Consider the following 27,492-nt stretch of genomic DNA (forward strand, 5'->3'; position numbering starts at 1 on the left):
CGCCCGGGACATGCTCCCGCACCCGCGGCCTGCTCCGGACCGCCAGCACGGAGCAGGAGTACCGGGACCAGCAACTGGGGGCCCTGCGAGCCGTGTACCGCACACTACAGGCCTGGATGAGGGAAGACCTGCAGGTCCGCCACGAGCTGCTGGCTGAGCTCCGAGGGCTGAGCACCAACCTGCAGCTCCTGCTGCAGAGCATGGTGCCCCGTGCTGGTCCTGCACCTGCTGCCCCCCCAACTGCTGTCCCTCCTCCCACTCCTGCTCCCCCTCCCACCTCTCCCTCCTCAACCCCCACAACCTCTTCCTCAGTGTCCACACCCCCCACCTCAACCTCCGCACCCTCCACCCCATCCCCCCCGGGGACACCGAGGCCCCCTCCCTCGCCGTGCTGGGAGGCGGTTGGCCCAGCGAGACCCCCCACCCCTGATCCTTCAGTTTCCCCACCCCCTCCTTTCCCTTGCTTCCCCCTTTCAGCTCCCTCCTCCCAGTTTTCCCCCTCCCCTCTCTCACCCTCTCTCTTCCCCTCCCACCTCCTTTTCCCAGTTTCCCTGAGTTTTGTTAAATAAACAGAGTTTCTATTTTTGAACACACGTGTCCTTTATTTTGTACATCAAGAAGAGGGGCTAGGGAAGGGTAAGTGGAAGGAGGTGAGGGAGGAATGGGGCACGAGCCCCCGATGGGGAGGACTGGGCTGGCTCTGCGGGCTTCTGGGGGTGGAAGCTCTCCTGCAGCCTCCCAATTGCCCCCTCTCCCCAGATGGCAGCCTGCGGCAAGTGCATCCGGGCTGATGGCCGAGTGGTGTGATGTGCCCAGTGTGGGTAGTCCGGGCACTCCAAGCCAGGACTGCTTTGCAAGCGGGGCACCCCTGAGAACTGTCTGTCCGGGGTGGGGGTCGGGTCCCTTTAAGCGCAGCCCTGGGCTAGCCTGAGGCAGCATCTCCACGCTCTAAGTCCTCCTCTGATGCCCTGCCGGCACTGCTTCCGGCCATCCTTAAGCCCAGTTCAGGGTCTACTATGTGTGGACATGCTAGTTCGAATTAGCAAAACGCTAATTCGAACTAGTTTTTTAGTCTAGATCCGTTAGTTCGAATTAGCTTAGTTCGAATTAACCAATTCGAACTAAGTTAGTTCGAATTAACGTTGTAGTGTAGACGTACCCATACAGACTAACTCATCTACTCTCTGAGGCAGATTGAAATTGTAAGCTGAAGTACTCTATCTACATTTTAAAAATATTCCTATTATATTAAAAATGTCTTGTGCAAATTTTATAGATGAGAACAATGCCCATATGTAAAAATACTTCCTTCATACTGTACTCAAGCACAAAACTAAAGCTCTCCTACATAAATAGATTCTGTAGACAAGTAATTCATTGCTAGATTAAGAGCAATAAAAGCACTTACTACCTGAAACACTAATTAGATTAACAGTGTCTACTAAGATGCAGTAAAGTGAAATATTTGCCCTTAACATTAACCATATTTCTCTGGCTTTCCCAACCAATTTACTATAAACATCAAGTATATCAAAGTCTAAACAATGAAACTTTATAATGTTTATTTCAATTTAAGCAATCAACAAATTATTATTTAATTCATCTCTTACTTTTGACATAATTCTTTTTTTCTTCTATTAGGAAAGAAAGGGCACTGTACAGCTAATGGGATGATTATGTATGATAAAGCGGTGTGGTCCCCCAAACCCTGCATTACATGTCTCTGTTCAAAAGGAAAAGTGATTTGTGATGAAACTACATGCCTTCCTCTGACATGTCGCAGAATTGTAATACCTGAAGGAGAGTGCTGCCCAGTTTGCTCTGACATTGGTATGGTATACCATTCTATCTTCTTATCCATCATTTAATTTTCCATTTGTTATTTTTACAATAATTTAAAACTATTTTAAAGCTACCAAAAACAAAACATTAAAGGCAAAATGCAAGTGTTATAACCTATTTAATAAAATGTCATAAATTATTAATTGTATTTAACATTTAACTATTTTTCTAAAAGATATTGTTTTGAGGAAATTCTATGATCTGTATTATCAGGAGTTCAGAATAGATATCAAAATGGTCCCTCCTGGCCTTGGAATCTTTGAAATAAACAATTTCTTTTAAATATTGAAAGTAGAAAAGGTGCAATAACAGCAGCAATATAGATAATTTTTTAGTTTACAGAATCAGCAAACATTGTTCCACAATAAAATTAATAAGTTCTGCAAAATTGTATGTTGCTCCCAAACAGAAATATGATATGCCTGAAGTGGGAAAAGGTTCATGATCCACATATTTTCTACTGATTTTTTTCCTTTTCTGTTTTCTCTTCCCCTTACTTATCTCCTTGCTTTTTCAGCTAGTGAAATAAAAGCACAAACTTTCCTCCTTTACAGTACATACCAAAAAGAAATAAGGTTCCATTTATAAAGTGTTTATAAATGATTAGGAGATTATATAAATGCACATTAGACATGAAAAGTATGTGTTATTGATTGTAATAAGCATATTAGAAGAAGGAAATAAAAAGTAGCAATTACAAGACATCTATTAATCTACTGGACTCTTAATCTATGACAACTGATCAATCATTTATTAAAACCTCTGTTAATCATTTATTAAATCTGCATACACAACCTATAAAATGAACATCCCTACCTACCGGGTTCAGTCCCTAACACTCCTTTTGCAGTTGTATTTGATATTGGAGAGCCTGGTTGTGCATTTAGAAATCCAGGTATCAAGTACACTTCTTATTAGACTTTAAAGTAATAAAATGACAAAGATGCTCTGAATACCAGTTAAAGTAGTCTAATAAAACAAGTTTCCAAGATTCAGTAAATATTGTCTTATAAAGAAGATATACAATTTTAAAACTATTATTCTGAGAAACATTCATTTCATATTATTCCTAGAATTCTATTTTAAAATAAATACTCAAAAAGTCATAAATGGAATTGAGTCTGCCCTTCCTTTGGCAGCGGGAACCCATAAAAATACAATGGGTGGTAAGCATAAAAATATATGTACTGGCTCAGGTTGACCAAATGAAGCAGTTAACAAGGAAGAATTTCAGCAAGAAAAGCCCCCCATCATGTGGTCTGAAGTGATGAAAAGAAAGGAAGCAAAATGGATGGGTGACATTTGTGTAGATAAAAGTATTATTTATCCCTGAAGAATGCACACCATTTAATTTTTGTATTTTTGTGATATTTTTTCTTCCTGTATCTCTGCTGTGTTGAGCATGGGTGGAAAGTTCTTTGTAAATCTTGTAGAAAGATTGAAAAAGAGCAACAAATAATTTGATTTATTCAAATAGGCATAGTGTGCATGAGCACATGAATAAGTATGTGCACAAACTGCACCGCAATCTTTCTACCATGGCTCTAAACTTCATAGGAACATGGAAGAACATCTCTCTAATCGACCTCCCCTTACCAGCCAGCTTTAACAAGGGCTGTATCAGCTACATGCTGCTCCCCAAGTGGAGAAAGGGTTCTGGGAACCAACTGTTACTATAACCCTCCTTCTTCATCTCTAGGCGCACATTTTTCTGTTTGGGAGCCTGTGCCAGGACACACAACTTTAACAATTGCAACAGTTAAAAAATGGACCACCAAATAAAACCTATTTTAAATTCGTTTAGGACTGCTTTGATGTGTTCCTATTTGACATTTGTACACTATTCTATGTAGCAGCTGCTGTAAAGGCTTAACCATTGACCATCATACTCACTTAAAATCTGGATTCTCCACTGACCAGCTGTGTTCAGTAAAATTTTTCTGATGCTGGATTTGCATAATGATTTTAATATTAATATTGCCTCATAAAGGTATAATATGCTGACATATGAGACATTCATCAGGGACCACAAAACAAGTATTGAACATTTTGGTATAACAAATGTGCAGTGTATTTAGAATGTTAAAAAGTGGTTAATTAGGTAACTGTGTAACAGTTAAAAATCTTAGCGGTTACAAGGTTACACACTGTGGGCTCTGCTGTATACATCTTATACACTTCCCGACATACACTGGGTCCCGCCTGCTACCTGCTCTGCTGCTTCCTCACTCTCCCCTCCCCGTGCTGGAGCAGAGCCACATGGAGCAACCAGCCCGGCACACATGCATGGAGCCTGTCTCAGGTTCCTGCAGAGCTGCTGGCTGGGAGCTGCTTAGGTAAGCGCCTCCCAGCCAGAGCATGACTCTGGCACTCCACTCCTCTCCCCGCAATTTCCAGTCCCAGGCCACCACCACCCCCGCCCTGGGTCACCATGCAAACCCTCTGTTTACCCTCTCCCCACCTCCTCTGGGTCACAACTCCCTGCCCAACCATGTAGCCCCTCCTATACCTTTCCCCTAGGCCAGAATCATCTCTTGCTCCCAATACCCCCCTCCCAGACCTTGCACTTCATTCCTCTGCCTCGGGTCACCACTCAAATCCTCTGCACCCTCTTTCCCCAGGTCACAACTCCCTCCCAGATCCTGCCTAAACCCCTTCCCCCAGGCCAGAATCCTCTCCTGTACCCATACTCGCTCCTGGACCCTGCACCCCAAGTCTCTGCCCCAAATCATAAACTCTTCCTTCACCCAAACTCTCTCTCAGACCCCACACTCCCTCCTACACCCAGTCCTCTATCCTAAGCTCCGTTCTGCACCCCATCTGCCATCCCAGACCCCACACTCCCTCCATAGAAGTGTGGTCACTTACCAAAATTTTGGAGTGGCCTCCCATTAACAATTCTTTACCAACCCTGGTTTAAATGGTTACACTATTTAACTATTTAACATCCCTAAATGTACCATAATTAAAATAAGTAAAAAAGATATTTTTGTTCTTTAAAATCACATTCTCAGTGAGAATTTATTCTTCTATAAGCCAAATATTTATAATGTTGGGGGAAGGGGATGGATAACGGTTATTAACACTATTTCATTTGCATTTCCTCTTATGCTACCATTCTCTTTCTTTTCTGCATTTTCTTTACTGTGGTCACCCTCATTTTTAGTATTAAATATTTCACTGGATGACACACCTGAAATTTCTGGTGCTTCTCCAGAACCAAATGATCCTAGTAACCCAGGGCTGTTGCAACCACTGCATACTCAGGCTGAAATGGATGAGTTACTCAGACGAGAGAAGGAAGAATCTGAAAGGCGAGAAAAGGAAATTTACGAAAAGGATGATGAGAACAGGAAGAGAAAAGAAAAGAAAATTAAGGATGAGAAAAAAAGGCAAGACCATGATGGACATCAAAAAGCAGAGGAGGAAATAAGCAGGAGAGAAGAAGAAAAAAGAAGAGCCTATGAAGAGGAAGAGTTACAAATTGAAAAGGAAGAAGAAAAGAGAAAAGAAAATGAGCAAGAAAGAGAAAGTGAAGAACAAGATGAGGAAGAGGATGAACATATTTTACGAGGCGATGTTTTCAGAATTTCCCCTCAATTCCCAATTCCTGTTCCTCCTGCAGAAATTCCTCCTTTGCCAACTGGATGTTCAATCTCTGACACCACAGTAAGCTGCATTAATGCCAAGCTTACACAAATACCACCAATTACAGATCCAGAGATAACAAGCTTAGAGCTTGAAGGTAAGAAAATAAGTTTGCTTTGTATTATTTTTTCCACCAGTTAAAGTTTAGCCCTCTCCAAACCCCACAATTTTAATGTTAGCAAATCATCATGTAAAATGCTTTATATCTCTAGTTTCTTATCACAGAAAAATTTAAAAGCATTTAACAACTAAGTCTGAGAAAGAAGCAACAACCTAGAGTGAAAAGCTTCATTTGCCACTGTCAGTGCCCAAAGATGTTCAGGCCCATTAGTTCTCCAGCATTACTGCTTTTCCATTCCTAAACATGGTTTCATAATTATAGTAATTTTAGATATTGGGTAATCTAATAAAATATGTAAGTGCTGTGTTGCTGCAATCTAACTTGTTTTTCAAAAATTAGAAGTTACTAGTGTTGAGAAACAAAGACATAGAGTTGACTTTATTTCCCTAAATACATTTTTACTTGTACAGTAAGTATCTAGTTACCTGATTCAAACCATATAAGTTGCAACACAATATTAAAATATATGTATATGTATATTTTAACTATCTGTCCTAGGGAATAACATCGCTTCCATTCCAGATGAAGCTTTCAATGGGATTCCTAATTTGGAAAGGCTTGATCTTAATAAAAATAATATTACTTCTCCAGGCATAGGTCCACAAGCATTCAAAGTAAGCAAACATACTCTTTCTAACATCTCTGTCACTGATTTATGCTTGAAGTAGATCTGACTGAATACTCTAGAGGGAAAATAATCAGCCAATATAAATTATTGCAGCTGGGCAGGAGTCAATGGAGTTATGAGAATTTGCATTAGCTACGGATCTCTCTCTATGTAATAAATATGACTAATCAAATTTTGCAGTTTTCAACCAAGCTTTTTTGCAGTTTTCAGCCAGTTATATAGTTGGTTGAATACTATTTCATGTTTACTGAATAATAATTCTATTATTCATATTTTCAAGTATTTTTGAAAATTTTCAATAATAGATTTTCCATCATCTTCAGTTTTGAAAATTTTCAATAATAGATTTTCCATCATCATAACATGCTTTTTGCATCCTTTTTAGAAGCCTCAGAGAATTTAGACTCTCTTTTAAAGAAAAGAGTATAGAAAGAGAAGCTTTTGAAGGATGACTCTGCACAATGAATTCTCTATCCTTAGAAAAATATATAAGTTGCCCCATCAGTGTGCTTCACTGTCTAATTTGGAATGACTACCTCTAATATTCATTCTTTAGAAATTGATCAGCCTGCTAACAAGGGTGCCTGAATTGGCATCACAGTTTGAAGTTTTTCTTTATGACTGTCATCTTGGTCCCAATCAAGCAAAATACTTCAGTATGCGTTTAACTTTAAGCTCATGAATACCACTGCTGTTAATGGGACTATATATATATATATATATATATATATATATATATATATATATGCGCCTAAAAAACCTAACCAGTGGTCTGATAGTACTTTATAGACTAACAAAACATGTAGATGGTATCATGAGCTTTTGTGGGCACAGCCCACTTCTTCGGATGACTGGAGCCTAAGTTAAGGCTCTACAAAGACAAGCAATTTAGGACCTGGATGGTGACCATCAGTTCATTTCACATAGGCCATCTAACAGTCAAATATCTATCTAAGCTAGACTTCTAGCCAACAATTTAAAAAGGAAATGTTTTATATTCCATTATCAATGCCCTCAGAAGTTCAGGGCCATTTACTATACAATAATTTATGATTTCTCCTATTACAATAGTTCTCCCACACTAATGCTTTTGTGCCCCCTAAAGATGCTTTCATAATGATGATAAGTTTACATCTATGGTAATCTAAAGAGTGCCATTGTCCCCTTAGTACAAATTAATTTGAAAACATGATTTTGATTAGTTTAAGTGAATGAAAATCAAACCATAAACCTAAATTTTTGGTTGCAAAAACATTAATACTCTGAACAAGTTGGAAAACAAATTATCAGATATATGCAAACTAATAAAAACAAGAGTCTGTTTTCATACAAACTACCTAGGTAACAAAAGTATCACGGAAGATAAATACAGAACATATGACACACAAGCAGTCTTCCGAGATTAACTTTGCAAAAGATCAAATATCTGTTACTTATTTATTAGCAACATACATTTATCAGAATTATTTATTAGTTCTGAATGGATTGTCCATAATAAACATGTTCTGACAGAAAGCTGTAGTCACAAAAAGCATTTGAGCCCTGGCTGGTATCAATCCAGCAAAGCGCTTAAATATATAATTGGCCTTATTGGTTTAAATGCCCTACTGAGCAGTGGCTTTACAGACCTCACCATTTCACTTGTCTCTGTAGTTGAATTTTAACTGCAAGGTATGATGAAATTGTGAGAGTTACATTTCTCCTGTTTTATTCTATGAGGTTTTTTTTTTTAAAGTTACATTTTATTACAAAATATTTGTATTTGTTCTTGTATTTTACAAAGCATACTAAAAAGCTTGGAAAACACACCTCCATTTATTTTTTGGCATTTTGATTAACTAATGAACAAAAGGAACATAACTCATAGTAAAAAAGGGCTCTTTTAAAATTGTACCACCTTCAGTGTCCTGTCAGTGGAAAATTTCCCCCAACTATTGAAATATTTACCGTCATGTTTACTTTTTTGCTAGCAGAAGACTTTTGCTCCTTAGTCTCACACCATAACGAATGTGACAAAGTTTAATGTCAGCCAGGGTATGTGTTACCATACATAATGGTATCAAGGATTTCCAATCATGCTAATGTAAATCCTTAGATATCCATATAATGTATCTGATTGACACATAAGGTATGAGACACAATGTGGATGAGATAATATAATTTATTAGGCCAACTTCTGTTACTTCTGAAAGGGAAGTTTAGGAGCTTACACACAGAGTCCTTTATATGAAATAGAAAACTGAAGTTTTGCAACTTATTTTAACTCTCAACCTGTGAAAAAGCCATGTGCCTCTGCACCTACTCCAAAGAGTCTAATGAACTGTAGTGAACGAGTAGTCCTAGAGGAAATTTACAGAAAAACATTGACTATTGTAGATTAAGAACATAATATGAAAATACTATAAAAGAGTATAGGTATCTAAAAGATAAAGTATAACAACAGGATTAAGGGCCAATATGGCTGGGATGGCAGTTGGCTGGTTCACATGAAAGAGGTTTATGAGCTAAGTCCAATTCTTGGATGACAGATATCCACATCACAAAACATATTCTCACAATGGACACCCTCGGCGGTAGTTTATATAAAAAGACCAATGGTTCAAGTACTTAAGAGACAGAATTGCTTTCTTATCAAAATGCTGGATATTCCACAACAGTGATCAGCCGCTGCTGCTACCCAGTCTTTACTTGTTGTGAGTACAGTAAAATTCCAATAGTCCGGCATCCAGTTGTCCGGCACACCTGATTGTCCAGCATCAACTGGAACCCGGAACTGCTCAGGTCAGCCGCTCTCACGGCCGGGCCACTGTGAGCCGCATGCATGCTCACAGCCCCTAGCACACACAGTGTCCAGTCTGCATGTGCTAGCAGCAGGCCGCTGAGCACAGGCAGCTGCTTTGGGACCCAGACATAATATTGGGGGAGGAGGAGGATTGGGTGACAGCAGAGAGGAGAGGTGTTTGGCTCTGGGGAAGGGAAGGGGAGGGGAGGGGGATTGGGTTGTGCACGGCGTCCCAGCCATGTCACTGAAAAGCCGGCTGCTCAGCGCATGTGCCCCAGAGCTGAAGGGAGACACGTGACTGTACCGGTGGCTCCGGGACCCAAGCATAAAGTGGGGAGGGGGATTGGGTTGGGAGTATGCCCTCTTATAGTATCTCCTGGTATTCTGGCATATCCGATAATCCGGCACCACCTAGGTCCCAAAGGTGCCGGATTATTGGAAGTGTACTGTATGTAAAAGTCAGGTGTCAAGTTTATCAACCTGGTGCTCTTCATGGGTTCTAAACTTACCTAACACAACCAACAGCAACAAATTTAAATGGTTAATAAAATGGAAATTACCATTTTAGGTTATTTGACAATATAATTTTACTTTTTGTTAACTGAATTCTGATTTTCTTCCCAAATAAAGATCCTGAAAAAGTTAAAACGTTTGTATATGGATGGAAACGCACTAGTACACATTCCTCCTGAATTACCATCAGCTTTAGAAGAACTTAAAATAAATGAAAACTATCTCCATGCTATTGACGAGGACAGTTTTCAAGGTATGTATATTGAGTCAATGAAATGAGATTTGAAACTCAAAATGCAGAATAGAATTTTGAGATCTTGCATATTAAGCAACATCTGGAGAATTTTAGACCAATTTTCATTTGTCATTGTAGAACAAAAAAATTAAAGTTCAATATGAGTTACTTAAGACTTATCCTGCAAAGACTTATACACATATTACATTTTACACTCATGAGTGTAAGTTCCATAGAATCTTTCTGGATAGAAATTCCATGCTCTAATAATATGAATATAGCAGTAAGGCTATATTACCTGCCATTTGACTAGGACAGTGACAGTGATTGTGAAATGCTGAGGGAGATTTGAAAGGCTATAAAAATAAAAAACCTCAATAATAGTGGGGAATTTCAACTTTCCCCATATTGATTAGGTACACGTCACCTCGGGAAGAGATAAAGAGATAAAGTTTCTTGACATCTTAAATGACTGTTTCTTGGAACAACTGGTTCTGGAACCCAAAAGGAAAGTAAGCTGCCATGGGATAAGAGGGAAGGCCTCTCAGGGACTGATAACTGGTTAAAAGGTAGGAAACAAAGGGTAGAAATGGTCAGTTTTCAGAATGGAGAGAGGTAACTAATGGTGTCCTGCAGGGGTCTGTACTTGGATCAATCCTATTCAACATATTTATAAATGATCTGGAGAAAGGGGTAAACAGCGAGGTGGCAAAATTTGCAGACAATACTAAACTGCTCAAGATAGTTAATATAGTTAAATCTGCAGCTGACTGTGAAAAGCTTCAAAACGATCTTACAAAACAAGGTGACTGGGCACAAAGTAGCAGATAAATTTTAATGTTGATAAATGCAAAGTAAAGCATGTTGGAAAACATCATTCCAACTAAAGTATAAAATAATAGGGATTAAATGAACTATTACCTCTCAAGAGAGATCTTGGAGTCACTATGGATAGTTCTTTGAAAATATCCATTCAATGTGCAGCAGCAGTCAATAAAGCAAACAATATTAGAAATAAATTGAAAAGAGATTGAGAATAAGACAGAAAATATCTTACTGCCACTATATAAATCCATGGTACACCCACATCTTGAATACTGCATGCAGATGTGGTCGACTCATCTCAAAAAAGATATATTGGCATTGGAAACAGTTCAGAAAACTGCAACAAGAATGATTAGGGGTTTGGAATGGCTGCCATATGAGGAGAAATAAATAAAACTGGGACTTTTTATCTTAGGAAAGAGGAGACTGGAAGGTGGGGTATGACAGGGTTCTATAAAATCATGAGTGGTATATAAAGAGTAAGAAAGGAAAAGTTATTTACCTGCTCGAGAGGAATTATAGAAACATCCTGAAATTAGGATGGATGGAGAAGGTCACCATTGAGGAGTTATATAGGAAGATACAGCCAAAAGAGAACCTACTGCAGAAGGTTATACAACGGAAGTCACAGCTATTCAGGTATATCTGCAGAATGAACGAGGAGCAAAAAGTTAAGACTCTGATATTTGGCATAATGGATGATCCAAATAGGAGAGACAGACCCCACAGAGAATGGGTAGATGACATAGTAGATTGGTTCGGAGCTAGTCTAAAGAAACTAAGCCACTCCGCACTGGACAGAGAAAGATGGAAGGAAATAGTGAGGGAGGCATCAGACACCAATAGGTGTTGAGCCCATGGTTGTTGATGATAATGATAACATAAGAACTAGGAGTCACCAAATGAAATTAATAGGTAGCAGATTTAAAACAAAAGGAAATATTCCTTTACACAACAACCAACCAACCTGTGGAACTCCTTGCCAGAGGATGTTGGGAAGACCATAACAAATGGTTAAAAAAGGAACTAAATAAATTCAAGGAGAATAGCTCCATCAATGGTTATTAACCAGGAAGGGTAGGAATGCTGTCCTTAGCCTCTGTTTTTCAGAAGCTGGGAATGGGTCACTTGATGATTACCTGTTCTGTTCATTCCTTCTGGGGCACCTGGCATTGGCCAATGTCAGAAGATAAGATACTAGGCTATATGGACCCTTGGTCTGACCCAGTATGGCCATTCTTATGTTCATTCCATAGGAAGGGAGATGCAGAATACCTGATGGGGATTTTGAAACATATAGCACACTGAAGTAGGGGAGGGACCTCTGAACCTAGAAAAGGTTCAAGTTAATGTTACCCCAAAAATTCCCACTGGAGACCACCCAGGGACACAATAGTATGGGTTTATTGATTGAGGAATTAACACTCCACTATATGGTTAAACTAAAGAGGATAGAGCTGCCACTAGAAGGTTTAAACTAAAAGGGGAACCATCTCTCTCTCTCTCTCCCTCCATCTCCCTCTCTCACCCCTTAATTCATTCACTCACATTCACTGCCCTCAGGCACTCTCACAGGCATATGGGTTGCAGAAGGAGCCAAGGCATATTATATCTGGAGGGTCTGTCTGCTGATGATGGCTGGTCAGGAAAGAAACTGGATGCAGAAAGAGGAGCTTCTGGTGACGAATGTGGATGAGTCACAGGGGTGTACAGAGGCAATAAAAGGAGAGAGTATGTGGCAGAAACCCTTTTTCAACCTCAGAAAAAGGGTTTCTGCCACATACTCTCTCCTTTTATTGCCTCTGTACACCCCTGTGACTCATCCACATTCGTCACCAGGGAACACGCCGAGACTTCCCTTGATCCACAAGAGCAGCAGTCTCCTTATTGGGTCTGATGACTCCTTCACCTGGCTCCACGTGCTCAACCTTGAAGTTTCTAATCCCAAACACACAGTCTCCACTCACACATTCATATCTCATGGAAGAATGCAGTTTAGAGCAAGTTACAAGCAAAGTGGCTGAGTTACAAAGATTACAAAGTTGCAAGGCTCAACAATCACCAAGTTACAGTAATTTTCTTAACTTATAAACCAAAGTTGCTGAGAGTTCAAAGTTTTACAGAGATTACAGAGTTACAAGGTTTAACAAAGATCACAATGAGTTGCAGCGTTTAAAAGGCAATACAGCTGAAAGTAAGGAAGTGACTTAGAAGACAACTGCCTCCCCACCCTCCAGCAATGCAGTCAGAAGGAGGTTTTTGTTAGTCTCTAAGTCATGTGTTGGCAGGATCTTACAGTTCAGTGTATTTCCAGAAAAATCCATGTGTAAAATCAAGTAATAGCTCAGGCAGAGGCTTTTATGCAACAATATGACCACATGAATGAGAGAGCTGTGAGAGAATCCTACAGATCTTATGGTGTCTTTGCAGAAGATTAGAACCAGTACATTGCTTTATGCATCCTCTTATGTCACACACTGATGTATTCAATTACTAAGGAGCTTTCACTACCATTAGCTCCCTCTACATCTTACTTTCCCATTCTGAAAAAACAATATTAAAATAACAATAATCCTATGCTGGAAATTGCACACGTCTCATGGTGGACAATAAAAGTTACAACATGTGCTGTAAACACATGTTTTAGCAAGACATTTCAGTTGCATTTTTCATAGTTTAACTATATTTACAGTATAGTGACAGCTCAATTTTTGAGCATGGTACAGTAATTCGCTGATTTTTTTTTTGCAAAAGATTGAAAATAAAACAATTTTACAACCTATGAATGGGAGTATAAAAATCAGGCATATGTGGTTTTCCATTCTTTTGAAATAATTTTAATGTTAAAACTGTTAACTTATTTCATGTTTTAGTAAGACATGAGGTACTTTACTGAAATTGAAATTTACCACCAAATATTTTATTTTCTACAGAATTAAAGAACTTGGTGACCCTGGAATTAGAAGGCAATAAGCTAAGTGAAGCAAATGTCAGTCCTTTAGCTTTCCATCCTTTGAAAAGCCTGTCTTATTTGCGTCTTGGAAGAAATAAATTTAGAACTGTCCCCCAAGGTCTTCCCACGTCTATTGAGGTAAAAAAAACCAAAAAGTATTTATTTTTCCAGATGTATTTCTTTTCTTCTGTTATATACACTCCCATATCTGTTAAGCAGAGATGATACTTTTAACATCTTGTTTATTTCAAGACATATTGTCATTGGTTGCAAAGTCACTATTGCTAGATATTTACTTTTTTATTTATACAAACTCCACCACAAATGGCCTCCATCTAAATCTCTGGGCACCCTAATATGCATTTAAAATATAAGAAAACATGAGATACAAAGTAAAAGCTGACCTAACTAGCATAACTTCTTCCTTTGAGTCTACCAAATAACATTTAATTTACACCACAACAATTCACCCTTTTGTGGCCTCCCAGCTACTGATCATTCCAACTTTTATGCAGCTCTCAGCTACTTCTTTTCTCCTTCTGCAAATTCCTTGGATTCCAACCTCTATCCAGTATTTCTGCCTATTCCTTTGTTCTCAACTGTACTGGAAAAATATCACAATTACACTAGTTTCCTGAATGTTAAATTAATTTTCTCTTCCTCCTCTACCCTTCTTTCAAAACAGCTTTTAATTGTTCTCTCTCCCAGACTGTTCTGTGCAATTGACCATCTCCTCAAGTAGTCCTTTCTTCCAGCATTCTCCACCCAGGATCTTGACTTTTTTTTTGTAAAGCAAAACTGAAAATATCCAGTAAGAGATTTCTTCCGCTATATCTAGTTCCACCGTCTCTTCCTTCACTCCAGTCTTTTCTTCCACCATTTCTCTATTACTATCTATTACTCATAGTCTGCCCTCTAAGCCCAATCTTTTTCCACTTAAAATTCTAGATGATTAGCATTCAAAGAGCACTCAGGAAGTCATCTAGTTCAACTGCCTGCACAAAGCAAGAACAACCCCAACTAAATCATTCCAGTCAGGGTTTTGTCAAGTCTGGCCATAAAAACCTCTAAGGATCATCTATCTAGGCAATCCATTCTAGTGATTCACTATTCTCCCATGAAGTAGTGTTTCCTAATCTCCAACCTACTGGAACTTGACACCATTGCTTCTTGTTCTCTCATCTGCCATCACTGAGAATAGCCTGGCCCCATCTTCTTTAGAAATCCCCTTCAGATCATTGAAGGCTATTATCAAATCTCTCCCTCCTCCTCCCCCCCCATTCTTCTCTCTCTCTCTCTCTTTTTTTTTTTTTGTGGGGTAGGGGTGGGGGAAGAGGTGGAAGTAGGGGGAGAGGATTTCCCATTTGGGGAAAACTTGAAAAAAACTGTATCATTCTGATTCAGAACAAAAAGCTTATTTTAAAATAGTGAAATTTCCTGTGACTGGAAATCCTATGTTTTGGCCAACTCAGTTGACATCAACAATTGCCTCATTCTTATAGGAAGTTTGTCATGCCTTTCCTATACAGTACTAAATACATATTTTTATTTTCTCTTAGCAAACCTATCATTTGTGTACTGAAAATATGAATTATGTTGCAATAGTCTAAGCATTCAATACACCCATACACTCATCACTGTCTTTTCAAGTAACTTATGATTTCACAAATGTAAAGTATATTACTTTTTCTTTTCAAAATCAAATCACACAATTACTACTACCGAGACTACTACCTAGATGTGTTCAGGTAATTATTTTGATATCTGGAAAATAGCGGTTTTATATGAGTGGCCAATGATATTTAAAAGGTTATTTTTTAAAATCACAACAGGAAAAATGTAAATAATGTTTTTCAAATGTACTTGTAGGAACTGTATCTGGAAAATAACCAAATTGAAGAAATTTCAGAAATTTGCTTCAACCATACCAGCAATATTAACGTCATTGTGCTGAAACACAACAAGTTAGAAGAAAGTAGGATAGCACCTTTGGCTTGGATCAATCAAGAGTAAGTAACAATTGTTTTGTTAAGTAGTTCTGCTAGAAAACTCTACTGTGAAAGTAATATTTGTATTATGTAACAAGGTTCCTCTTATCTCAAACAAAATCTAAGATGTTTTAAAAATCCATTGATACCATAACACCCTTATATTAAGAAATTCAGTTACCTTTCCATCAAAAAGATAAAAAAAAATCTACAGTATCACTTTTAAAGTAACATTGTGATATCATAGGTTAGTTCCATTCACAAATCAACCAAATATTTCATTAAATGTTAAGTAGGATGACAGGATTTAAAACAAAGTTCTTTAAATCACTAATTTTAAATCATGATTCAAATCAGCAATCAGGAAACCATGATATTTTAATAATCTAACTATAATTATGTTTTACATTTTTAGTAGGTTTTTTTAAAGAAGGCTACCTTATATTTATTCAGATTTGCTTTAATTTTTAACTATTCTAGATAATAGTAAATATTGCATTTCTTATTTAATAGTCGATTAATTTTTAATTGTGATTTGTATCCATTTCTGTTTGGTTAGAAGTTAAAATTCAATTAAAATGCAAACCCCATATTTTCCTTTTCTTTTTTAATTAAATGAAACTATATGAAAAGTGAGGGATAAATAAGGTAAAAATATTTACCAAAATGCTTTTTTTACATTTCAAAAGCATAACTGATTTACTAAACAAAGAAATGTTATATGTAGATAATTAAGTAAACTGATTGTTTCTAGTCATCATGTCCTTCAGAATTTTAGAACTAATCAATCACATCCTCCCACACCTAGTTTTGGCTCACAGATTGGAAGAGAAAATCCATCTTTCCTGCTTTTTAAGCGGGTAGGAATCAATTAGTCATTGAACTCAACTAGATGTACAAACTGAAACGAAGAAAGTATTTTCCATCCATCTGTAGAAGGGTCTATCGCATCAGAAGCTGGTTTGTTTTTTAAACAAACTCTAGTTCTAGGAGCTCAGACAGTGACTTTTACCATTTCTGTGATTGAGGGTGTTAAATTGTGGTTATCAAGCTAATTGTGTAGTTGATACAATTTGTAGCACCTACACATTTAGTCATAAGGACCACTCTGCAGAGCAGCAGCAGCAGAGGTAGCTCCAGGAGCCAGCTCAAACAAGGACTCCGGGAGGCACCCACGCAGCAACTTTGCATTTTAAATGTAGTAAGAGCTGCTGGGCTCTTACTACATTTAAAATACAGAGTTGCAGCATCCTGGACTAGCGTGAGGCAGGACTGCTCCATTCGAGTGTACACTGAGTCCTGTAGCCCCTGTTCACATTGGCGCACCCTCTGCTCGTGGTGGCCAGGGAATGGTGACAGAGCAGCCCCAGCCTGGGCTGCCATGAACAGGGGCTGCTTGGTGGCAGCAGCCCCTGTCCGGATAGGGGGCGGGGGCAGCTCCCCCTGGGACTCGTGCAGAGAAGGCGGGGGGAGAGGGAGCAGAGGAAGTGAGTAGTTGATACTTCTATAGACTACTCGCTATCATCCCTATCCTCTATGTGACTTTCTTTAACACTTGGTAGTGAACTTATTGCCCAATATTTTAAAAAATTAATGTAAATTATTTTAATAGCTTATATATGGGTGAAGTAATAACATAAGAACAGTCATATTGGGTCAGACCAAAGGTCAATCTAAGCCCAGTATCCTATCTTCCAACAATTGCCAATACCAGATGCCCCAGAGGGAGTGAATAAAACAGGTAACCATCATGTGATCCCTCTCCTGTCACCCATTTCCAGTCTCTGACAAACAGAGGCTAGGGACACCATTCCTAATCATCGTAGCTAATAGCCATTGATAGACCTAACCTCCTAGTACTTTTTAGAACCCTGTTAAAGTCCTGGTTTTCACAATATACTCTGATAAGGAGTTCCACAATCTGACTGTTCACTGCATGAAGAAAAACTTCCTTTTGTTTCTTTTAAACCTGCTACCTATTAATTTCATTTGGTGACTCCTAGTTCTTTTATTATGAGAACAAGTAAATAATTTTCCTCATTCACTTTTTTCACACCAGTCATGATTTTATATACCTCTATCATATCCCCCCCTTAGTCTCCTCTTTTCTAAGCTGAAAAGTCCAAGTCTTTTAAATCTCTCTTCATATGGCACTTGTTACGAACCCCTAATCATTTTTGTTGCCCTTTTCTGAACCTTTTTCAATTCCAAGATACCTTTTTTGAGATGAGGTGACCACATCTGTATGCAGTATTCAAGATGTGGGCATACCATGGTTTTATATAGAGGCAATACGATATTTTCTGTCTTACTCTCTATCCCTTTTTAAATGATTTCTAATATTCTGTTTGCCTTTTGACTGCCACTACACATTGAGTGGCTATTTTCAGAGAACTATCTACAATGATTCCAAGATGTCTCTCGAGTAATTATTGCTAAATTAGTCCCCTCGTATTGTATGTGTGTTTGGGATTTTTTTTTTCAATGTGCATTACTTTACATTTATCAACATTAAATTTCATTTGCCATTTTGGTGCCCAGTCACTTCGTTTGAAGAGATCTTTTTGAAGCTCTTCACAGTCTGCTTTGGTCTTAACTATCTTGAGCAGTTTGGTATCATCTGCAAATTTTGCCACTTCACTGTTATCCCTTTCTCTAAGTTGAATAGGATTGGTCCAAGTATGTACCCATGGGGGACACCAATAGTTACCTCTGTCCATTCTGAAAACTGATCATTTATTTTTACCCTTTGTTTCCTACCTTTTAACCAGTTATCAGTCCATGAGAGGCCTTCCCTCTTATCCCATGACAGCCAACTTTACTTAAGAACCTTTGGCAAGGGACCTTGTCAAAGGCTTTCTGGAAATCTAAGTATACTATATCCATTGAATCCCCCTTGTGCATGTTTGTTGACTTTTATTGGTTCAACATTTCTTAGGGAGACAGAAAATCTTTCCAGCTGCACAAAACACTTTTTCATACATTTAATAGTTAACATTGGTTATCAATTTCAAATTCAATTTTCAATAGTTTTATTTAAAAAATAAACCTGTACTTAATGCGAATAAAAAAATTAAAATTTTAAAAGTCCACATTTTTATCCATGCTGATCTCAAGGTTAAGGATTTTGTTCAGAGGTAAAATGAATTCCACAATCAATCAATCCACATAAAAATGATAAAGAAAAGTTTCCTCTCCTCATCCTTGACAAAGTTTTGTCTGAAGCAGGGCTGCTATTGATGTTTATCTGCATCCCTACCTCACTTTCAAAAAGAAACTGAAATCACAGGAAAAATGAAGAGATTTAACAGACAGGGTCATGACAATTCATAGAGACTTTATCAATAACTGGGTGATATTATTTTTTTGATGAAAAGATACTTAGCTTCAGGTTTGATTCTGCAGCACTTATTCATAAAAAGAATTTCCACTGAAGACAAACTTAAAATCAAACTTTATGTCAGTGTCAATGAGAAACTGAATTAAATGAAGCAAATGGGTGTACTCATGTGTTTAATAGTTATTGGATCAGGCCCATTTTAGTGCCTCCTTTGGCCAATGAGCAACAGTGGTAAAAAATACAAACCATCTGGATAAGAGCTATGCAAAAAGAGCTGTTAAAAGTAAAGAAAAAATTGTGTTTTCTAATATAGCATATTAGTCTATTGCAAATCTATATTGCACTACCTTTTTCTACCTTTTTCTCTGATTTTTTTCAGAAATAATTTTATTTCTGTCCATATGCCATACAATGAATTTCCTTCTATTAAAAAAAAAAAAACCCTGTCACAAAAAAGATTTTCCTAAACTTAATCAGCTAAGCTTCTTGCCACTAACTGAATGTTATTTTGTGAGGAGTCCATTGTAAACTAAACGGTATAATGTATCATTAATATGTCCCTTTTTTGTTTCCTTTAATTCAGGAATTTGGAATCTATTGATCTTTCTTACAATAAGTTATACCATGTACCCTCCTATCTGCCAAAATCTTTACTTCACCTCATACTTATAGGAAACCAAATTGAAAGAATACCAGGATACGTGTTTGGTCACATGAAGCCAGGGCTGGAATACCTCTACCTTTCTTTTAACAAACTTAAGAACGATGGAATAGATCCACTGTCATTCTATGGAGCTTATCGGTCTTTGAGAGAATTATTTTTGGATCACAATGAATTAAAGTTTGTACCATTTGGAATCACAGATATGAAGGCATTAAGTTTTCTGAGGTTGAACAACAACAAAATACGGTATTTATCAATTCTGCTTTGTTAAATGAAAATATAAAAAGGGATTTAATAAATAAGGCACGATGGTTTAAAATATTATATTAGCTTCCTACTCTACATTTTTCATGAACCATACACTGTAAACCTTTTTAAAAGGTACTGAATCCTGAATTCTCTAGTGCAATATTTTCCAAAACACTATACAAAAAAAAAGTGTGGTTTAAAGCTCCCAATACTGTTTTTAAAAAGTGTACAACTTTGAGATACCTGTATTCTCAAAGTACTTAGCTTATTAAAGATTTGGGATCAAATCCCTAGCTACAGTAGAGGAACGCAGGGGAAAAGGTGGCTCTAAGTCATTCTACTGCTTTTCTGATTCTACGGCTGTCTCGAGGCCCGAATTACTTGCCAACATAACTTGTAGCAGTTTAAGGACTGGTCTAATCTATGCTGTCTCAAGTAGGCTCTTGCCACCAAAGTGCAGCACTTTCCCAGAAAATCTCTTCCCAGGCATACTCCCTATGCAGAAGATACACAGATAATCTCGAAGTATCTACACCAATTTTCTGTCACCTTTCCGGAAGAGCTCTCAAGTGCTCCTTTAGAGCATCTTTTCAGCTGGCTTGCAATGTTGAGCACCGCAGAGCAGCTTCGTGATGGGCCAAGAATCTTGCCCATGTTGTCAAGACAAAAGTTTATCTGATAACTAATGTATTCCGAGAATTTCTTAATAAAAGGTAGCAATGCAAAAAGAAACATTCACACCTTGTTAAAAGTATCATTGGTGATGTAAACTCCTGGTTTGAAATATACCAATCACAAATATCTACTTCACTCAGTGTACATCTATTAATACATTCAGAAACTGAAGGGTTATCTCTACAGTATAGAACTAAAAATAAAAATTAATAACTACTTAACTATTTTTAATTGCTGATCAAGTCCAAATCTTTTTTATAAAAACTTAGTCATCAGCATCTCTAAAATGAACTGTATTGAGCTTACTAATATGCTTTACTAACTAAACCAAAATTGATCTATGATTTCACAGGACAGTCCCTGCAGAACGCATCTGCAGATCTTTTGTCAACCATGATAGTGTTGATGATGACAGTGCCGAGGAGGAGGAGGCTGAAGATTCACATTTGGAACATCTTCATCTTGAAAACAATTATATTAATACAAGAGAGCTCTCACCATATGCATTTTCTTGCATAAGATCCTATTCCAGTGTTGTTCTGAAACCACAGAAGATGAAATAACAAACACCCTTCATTTTTATTACAAAAATATTTTCTTACCTTAAGTATCATTATTTATTCTCCAATTCACAGATTAGCTCATCTCCTAGTTAAAAGATATCTTAGCACTGTTACCATGACAATCAACACTATTATTTTCCTAACTGTGTCAGTTGATATTTTAGTTTACCATCTAATGCAGGGATGGGCAATAATTTTTGTAGTGGGACCACTTCACCAATGTTGATAGTGGTTGCAGGCTGGTCCTGGAAGGGGTGGGTCCTCAGACGGAATAGGAGGTTCTTTCTAGGCACCACATATGCGGGGGAGGAGACTTTGCACGCTCCCCTGTGTGGTGAGGGAGCACGCAACGTCTCCCCTCCTCACCATTCCACCCAACCAATACTTAGAGGGAACTGTCCACTGTTTTGAACACCTGGCAATTCCCTCTGGTACCACATTCCTCCAGCACCACCCCAAGGTCTTGATTGGCCCAGAGACAGGGTGCCGTAAGGCAGGCCACAAGCCAGATTAAATGGCTTGGCAGGCCAGATGCAGCCCATAGGCTGTATCTTGCCCACCCGATTTAAAGACTGCTGGATGAGTTTATGATTTTAAAGGTACATGCACATACAAAAATATGCAGTTTAATAAGTTTTAGAGGGATACTTGTGTCAGTCTGTTTCAGTAAAAAACAAGGAGAACCTTAAAGAATAACAAATTTATTTGGGCATGGGACGGAGCCCATTCAATCATTTTGCTAGTCTTTAAGGAGCCACATGATTCATTGTTTTTGCAATTAAACAAGACATTTTCCAAGTTCTATGAATAGCATCAGAGGGGTAGCCAGGTTAGTCTGTAACAGGAAAATTTTAAACAACAAATAGTCTAGTAGCACTTTAAAGACTAACAAAACATGTAAATTGTATCATGAGCTTTCATGGGCACAACCCACTTCTTCAGATGACAGCATAATATTTTTTATTAATAGCATGTCAGCTAGAAAAAGAGAGGACTAAGGGGAGGATATTATAGAGGTCTATAAAATCATGACAGCTGTGGAGAAAGTAAATAAGGAAGTATTATTTACTCCCTCTCATAACACAAGAACTAGGGTGTTACCAAATGAAATTAATAGGCAGTAAAACAAACAAAAGAAGTATTTCATCCCACAATGCACAGACAACCTACGGAACATCTTCTCAGAGAATGTTGAGAAGGGTAAGATATTAACAGGTTCAAAAAAGAGCTAGATAACTTCATGGAGGATAGGTCCATCCATGGCTACTAGCCAGGATGAGCAGGAATGGTGTCCCCAGCCTCTGTTCGCCAGAAAGTGGGAATGGGCAACAGGGGATGCACTTGATGATTAGTTCATTTCCAGTTCTATTTATTCCCCCTGAAGGACCTGGTATTGGCCAATGTCTGAAGACAGGAGGATACTGGGCTAGACAGACCTGTGGTCTGACCCACTATGGTTATTCTTATGATGTCAGTAGGAAATTATTATAGAAAACTATTCAATAATCTATTGCTCAGCTCCTCTGAGGAATAGTATAAGAAACTGACACGCTGTTTTATCAGACAAATTACTGATCCTGAATGACCTTTTTTTTTTTAATAGATGAAAGAGAAGATAGAACAGGTTAATTCAAAGGTTGCCTCTAAGTTGTAGTTGGCAACACACACAAGAGTTTCAAGTTACATGTGCACATTCAGATTTTTACCCTTTCCTTTTGGGGTAATAATTCTGCAATGAGATCTTGTGATGCAGATGAACATATGCAAATTCACTATGCAAAGTAATATACACAAATATTGAATTCATACTGAAACAGAGTCAAAGATCAAGAGTTTTTTGTTTTTAAACTTAGTATCAATAACTATAATATACTGCATTCATAGTGTGCATAGAGACACGGTGGATTGCTTGGTTTTCTCTAAAATGAAACAAGCACTCAAATATACATAATAGAATCCTGTTAATTTACTTTTCATTCTTCTTATATAATATTAAATGATATATATGATGCATAGAGAAATTTTGCCTGAATGCAAACCAAATGATGTATTGTAAAAAATGGTATAATAGGCCATTGCTTGTAAAAAATGGCATAATATGCAGCCTTTTTGTAATAATTGTTTTGGTAATGTTGCTTGGTTAAGTTTGGTCATACAGGTATGACATACAAAGTAACTTTTTTATATGTTTTCAAATGTTCTACTTTTCAAAGCTTTATTTAATTATTAAAATATTTTGCTTTTCTATGCATTGAATCCTTTATATTTCTCAGTGGCATCTAATACATTTTTGAACAGAATATTGTGTAAATGACAAACTGCATTTTCAGATATTTTCTTTTTTAAATCTAATTTTTTGGGGGAGGAGGACTATATTAAGATCTAGACTTCATAGAAAGTAGAAAGAGAAGGGAAGAATACTTACCTTGTGCAGTAACTGAGGTTCTTCAAGATAGTTGTCACTGTGGGTGCTCTACCTTAGGTGTTTGAATGCTGCTGTGCCCCTCATCAAAGAATTAATACAGCAGTGTCCTTGGTAGGCTGTGCACGTAGGGCAGCCAGAACGTGTCATTTGGAACAGCTAATCAGCATGCACAGCCTACTGTCCTTTCAGTTCCATCTCTGCCCAGAATGAAATGTTCCAAAGCAGAGGGGAGGAAGGGTGGGTGGTGGAAGGCCTGCAGGGACAATCATCTTGAAGAATCTCAGTTACTGCACAAGATAAAAAAACCTTCCCTTCTTTTTCCTTAGGTGCTCCTTAGGTGATTATGAAGCAGTAGGCATGCTTGACAGAGGGAGCTTTGGTAAGTCTGTATTAACTGTAGATAGTACACTGCATCCGAATTGAGTGTTGGAGGCCAAATAGGTCTCTATGGCATAATGCTTAGTGAAAGTATGTGTGGATGCCCAAGTGGAGGCTCTGCAGATGCCATTTATAGGTACAATTTAGAGATGGGCATGCCTTGAGATCCCTCTGAAGAGAAACCCAACAACCTTGGAGACTTCTGGAAGGATCTTATTCTTTCGTATGTAAAGGCAATTGCCTTGTAAACGTCCAAAGTAGGCTACCTCCTGGTTGTTAGCATGAAGTTTTGGAAAGAAGACGGATAAGTATACATATATTCATTACAATGGAAAGACACGGGTACTTTCAGGAGAAACTTGGGATGTGGGCAGAGAACAACCTCATCTTTGTGGAAGATGGTATACGGAGGCTCTGTCACCCACCCTGCACACTGAATAACGGCTACTAGAAAGGCCAATTTCACAGATAAGTGTATAATGAGCAAGTAGCCAGAGGTTCAAACATTTTACCCGTTATTGCCCCTAGTACTAAGTTTAGATCCCAAGCAGGAGTCAGAGCTTTTATTGGTGGGGCAGCGGAGGAAGGGGGTCACAGTATGTATTCTGAAGTCCTATTAGAAAGCTTTTGAGGGTAAGGTGTGCAAACACTGAGTAATCTTCCATGGTAAGGCGGTGCGCTATCATCAAGGCCAGGTGCACTCTTATGGAACTAAGGGAGAGTCCCCTGTTCTTAAGAAATAAAAGAGACTCCAATATTTCAGGAAACTCAACTGATGTGTTAGAGATATGTTGATTGTCGCACCATGGTGGGAATCAATGCCATTTGTATAAATAGGTTCTTCTTGTAGATGGCATATGACAACTGAGGAGGATCTCCTGTACCGGTGTGAAGCATGCTCTTTTGAGTGAGGAGTCATGCCCAGAACTGTAGTGTCTGAACACTGGGGCGACAAAGTGTTATTATACTTGAAAGAATTTCACGGGATTCTTTTCAGAGGCGATAAGGCAAAACACCACATATATCAACAATGTAACATTATTCTGTTATATGCATTTACCCTCCCTGCCACACACCGCCTTGCTGTTGCTTGAAGTAACCAGTTTGTTGCTCACATTAACTCACTGACCAGACAAGTTAAAAGCGAGGGGGAAAAGTGGGGGCTTCTCTCGGTCCAGACCGACACTCCGATCTTTAAAAGACAAGATCCGGAGATTCATGCAAGACATCCCATTTTTACAGGGCTTTTCTTCCATTCAGGTCTATACATTTTGTTTCGTCAGCTCTTAATCAATCACCATCAGTTCTGTTTAACATTTGTTTATCTGGAAGTTGTTGTTCTTTGTCATTTGACATCTATATATCGGTGCTTCCTTCCTGGTTTTTTCTCTGTAAAGGGGTGCTTGCTCTTAACTCCAAGGCTATATGTCCTGCACCAGTCTGCCTTATATTGGGCCCAATTGATGGTACCTTGACACCCCTGTGGCTTCCAGATTCTATGACAATTTGGACTCTGAAAGTGCTGTTAAAGTGAAAGTTATCAGAGGAATTGTCCCAGATTGAGGTGTCAGAGAAGGTTTTGGAACAAACTGATGAACTTAACAGTAACAAGTCACCAGGACCAGATTGCATTCACCCAAGAGTTCTGAAAGAACTCAAATGGGAAATTGTGCAACTATTAACTGTGGTTTGTAACCTATCCTTTAAATCAGCTTCTGTACCTAATGACTGGAAGATAGCTAACATGACACCAATATTTAAAAAGGGCTCTAGAGGTGATCCTGGCAATTACAGACCGATAAGTCTGATGTTAATCAGTATAAGGCAAATTAGATGAAAGTATAGTAAAGAATAAAATTGTCAGACACATAGATGAACATTTATTGGGGGAAAGTCAACATGGTTTTTGTAAAGGGAAATCATGCCTTACTAATCTACTAGAGTTCTTTGGCGGGGAAGGGGGGGTCAACAAACATGTAGACAAATCTATTATACTTAGATTTCCTCACCAAAGACACATAAGTAAAATAAGTTGTCATAGAATAAGAGGTAAGGTCCTTTCATGGATTGATAACCAGTCAAAAGGCAGAAAACAAAGGGTAGGAATAAATGGTAAGTTTTCTGAGTGGAGAGAGGTAACTAGTGGAGTCCCTCCAAGGGTCTGTCCTGGGACCAATCCTATTCAACTTATTTATAAATGAGCTAGAGAAACAGGGTAAACAGTGAGGTGGCAAAATTTGCAGATCATACCAAGGTGCTCAAGATAGTTAAGACCAAAGCAGACTGAAGAGCTTCAAAAAGATCTCACCAAACTAACTGATTGGGCAACAAAATGGCATTGATATTGAAACAATGAAATTTAATGTCGATAAATGTAGAGTATTGCACATTGGAAAAAATAATCCCAACTATAAATACAATATGATGGGGACTAATTTAGCTACAACTACTAAAGACAGAGATCTTAGTGTCATTATAGATAGTTCTCTGAAAACATCCACTCAATGTGCGGCAGCAGTCAAAAAAGAAAACAGAATGTTAGGAATCATTAAAAACCTTATAAATCATTTGTACCAAGTAGGATCAAGTCTTGCTCATATCTCATGTGAAAAATTGATTCAGTGATCTCATTCTAGTTCACATAACTAAAAACCATGATGGAATTTCATATGAATAACATTCACTGTTAACAGAAGCTCAATTCAGCAATTCAATAAAGGGCGTGCATAAAATAGTGATTTATGAAAGGACTACATTAATGACACATGAAAAGTATTTACCAGGAAATGGTGCAAGTTTCCTACATATGATTCTTTATGAGTAAAAGACTGGAAAAACACAGATGGGTGTAGTGAGGGCCTTGTCCCATTGTAGATTGGCCCAATGTCAATAGTAAGGATGTTAAATATTGACTAACTGACTAATCAAATAGTTGATGCATTTTGCATCAACTATTCACTATTCAATTAGTTGATAGGGCACCTCTACCTTTGAAGGTGAAAGCGCCGCCTCAAATGCAAAAGCGCCACGTGGAACCCAGGGTCAGCTGGGGACTCCCCTGCTGATCCCGGGCTCTGTGCAGCATTGCCACTTTCAAATGCCGCATGCAGCCTGATGACGAGCTCCCCGCAGTGTTTCGAAGTGGCAGTGCTGCACAGGGCACAGGGTCAGTGGGGGAGTCCCAAGCTGATCCCAGGCTTCACGCAGCGCTGCAGCTTTGAAATGCTTTGAGGAGCCTAATGCTGGGCTCCCTGCAGTGTTTTAAAGTAGCAGCAGTGCACGGAGTCTGGGGTTAGCAATCCCCAGCTGACCCCGGGCTCCATGTGGTGCTGTGCTTTGAAATGCCATGTGCCCCAGGCTGTATGCGGCGTTTCAATGTGGCACAGCTGAATGGAGCCCAGGGTCTGGCTCCAGGCTTCAAGTGGCATTGCCGCTTTCAGGTACCCCCTACTCTTCCTCCCACTTGCTGTCTCTTTCTGATAGAGACAGCAAGGGTGGAGGAAGCAACTTGTCGACTATCCTAGGGCTGTTGCTACACTTCAAAGGCGAAAGCACCGTGTGGAGCCCAGGGTCAGCTGGGGGGGGGGGGTCTCCCCCGCTGACCCCGGGCTCTCTGCAGCGCTGCAACTTTGAAATGCTGTGTGTAGCCTGATGCCAGAAGCA

The 27,492-nt window shown here is 38.6% G+C and overlaps 2 protein-coding genes across 5 annotated transcripts in view; one reads left to right on the top strand and one right to left on the bottom strand.

Annotated features, from left to right (window-relative positions):
• Positions 1–23,273, top strand: part of ECM2 (extracellular matrix protein 2) — a 42,937-nt gene extending 19,664 nt beyond the window's left edge. For 2 of the 3 annotated variants that reach the window (XM_075939709.2, XM_006127554.5), the window contains exons 3-10: positions 1,642–1,830; positions 5,009–5,587; positions 6,110–6,225; positions 9,652–9,787; positions 13,528–13,685; positions 15,417–15,556; positions 19,459–19,785; positions 20,816–23,273. In XM_075939709.2, the coding sequence (XP_075795824.2) occupies positions 1,642–1,830; positions 5,009–5,587; positions 6,110–6,225; positions 9,652–9,787; positions 13,528–13,685; positions 15,417–15,556; positions 19,459–19,785; positions 20,816–21,026 (1,856 nt within the window). In that variant the 3' untranslated portion in view covers positions 21,027–23,273. The remainder of the gene's footprint in view (positions 1–1,641; positions 1,831–5,008; positions 5,588–6,109; positions 6,226–9,651; positions 9,788–13,527; positions 13,686–15,416; positions 15,557–19,458; positions 19,786–20,815) is intronic. The other variant, XM_075939710.2, reaches the window with a different exon arrangement.
• Positions 1–27,492, bottom strand: part of CENPP (centromere protein P) — a 295,796-nt gene that overhangs the window by 70,823 nt on the left and 197,481 nt on the right. The gene's annotated exons all lie outside the window — the stretch shown is intronic.

The sequence above is a fragment of the Pelodiscus sinensis genome, chromosome 11 (assembly GCF_052426305.1).
Source record: "Pelodiscus sinensis isolate ZL-2025 chromosome 11, ASM5242630v1, whole genome shotgun sequence".
Lineage (NCBI taxonomy): Eukaryota > Metazoa > Chordata > Testudines > Trionychidae > Pelodiscus > Pelodiscus sinensis.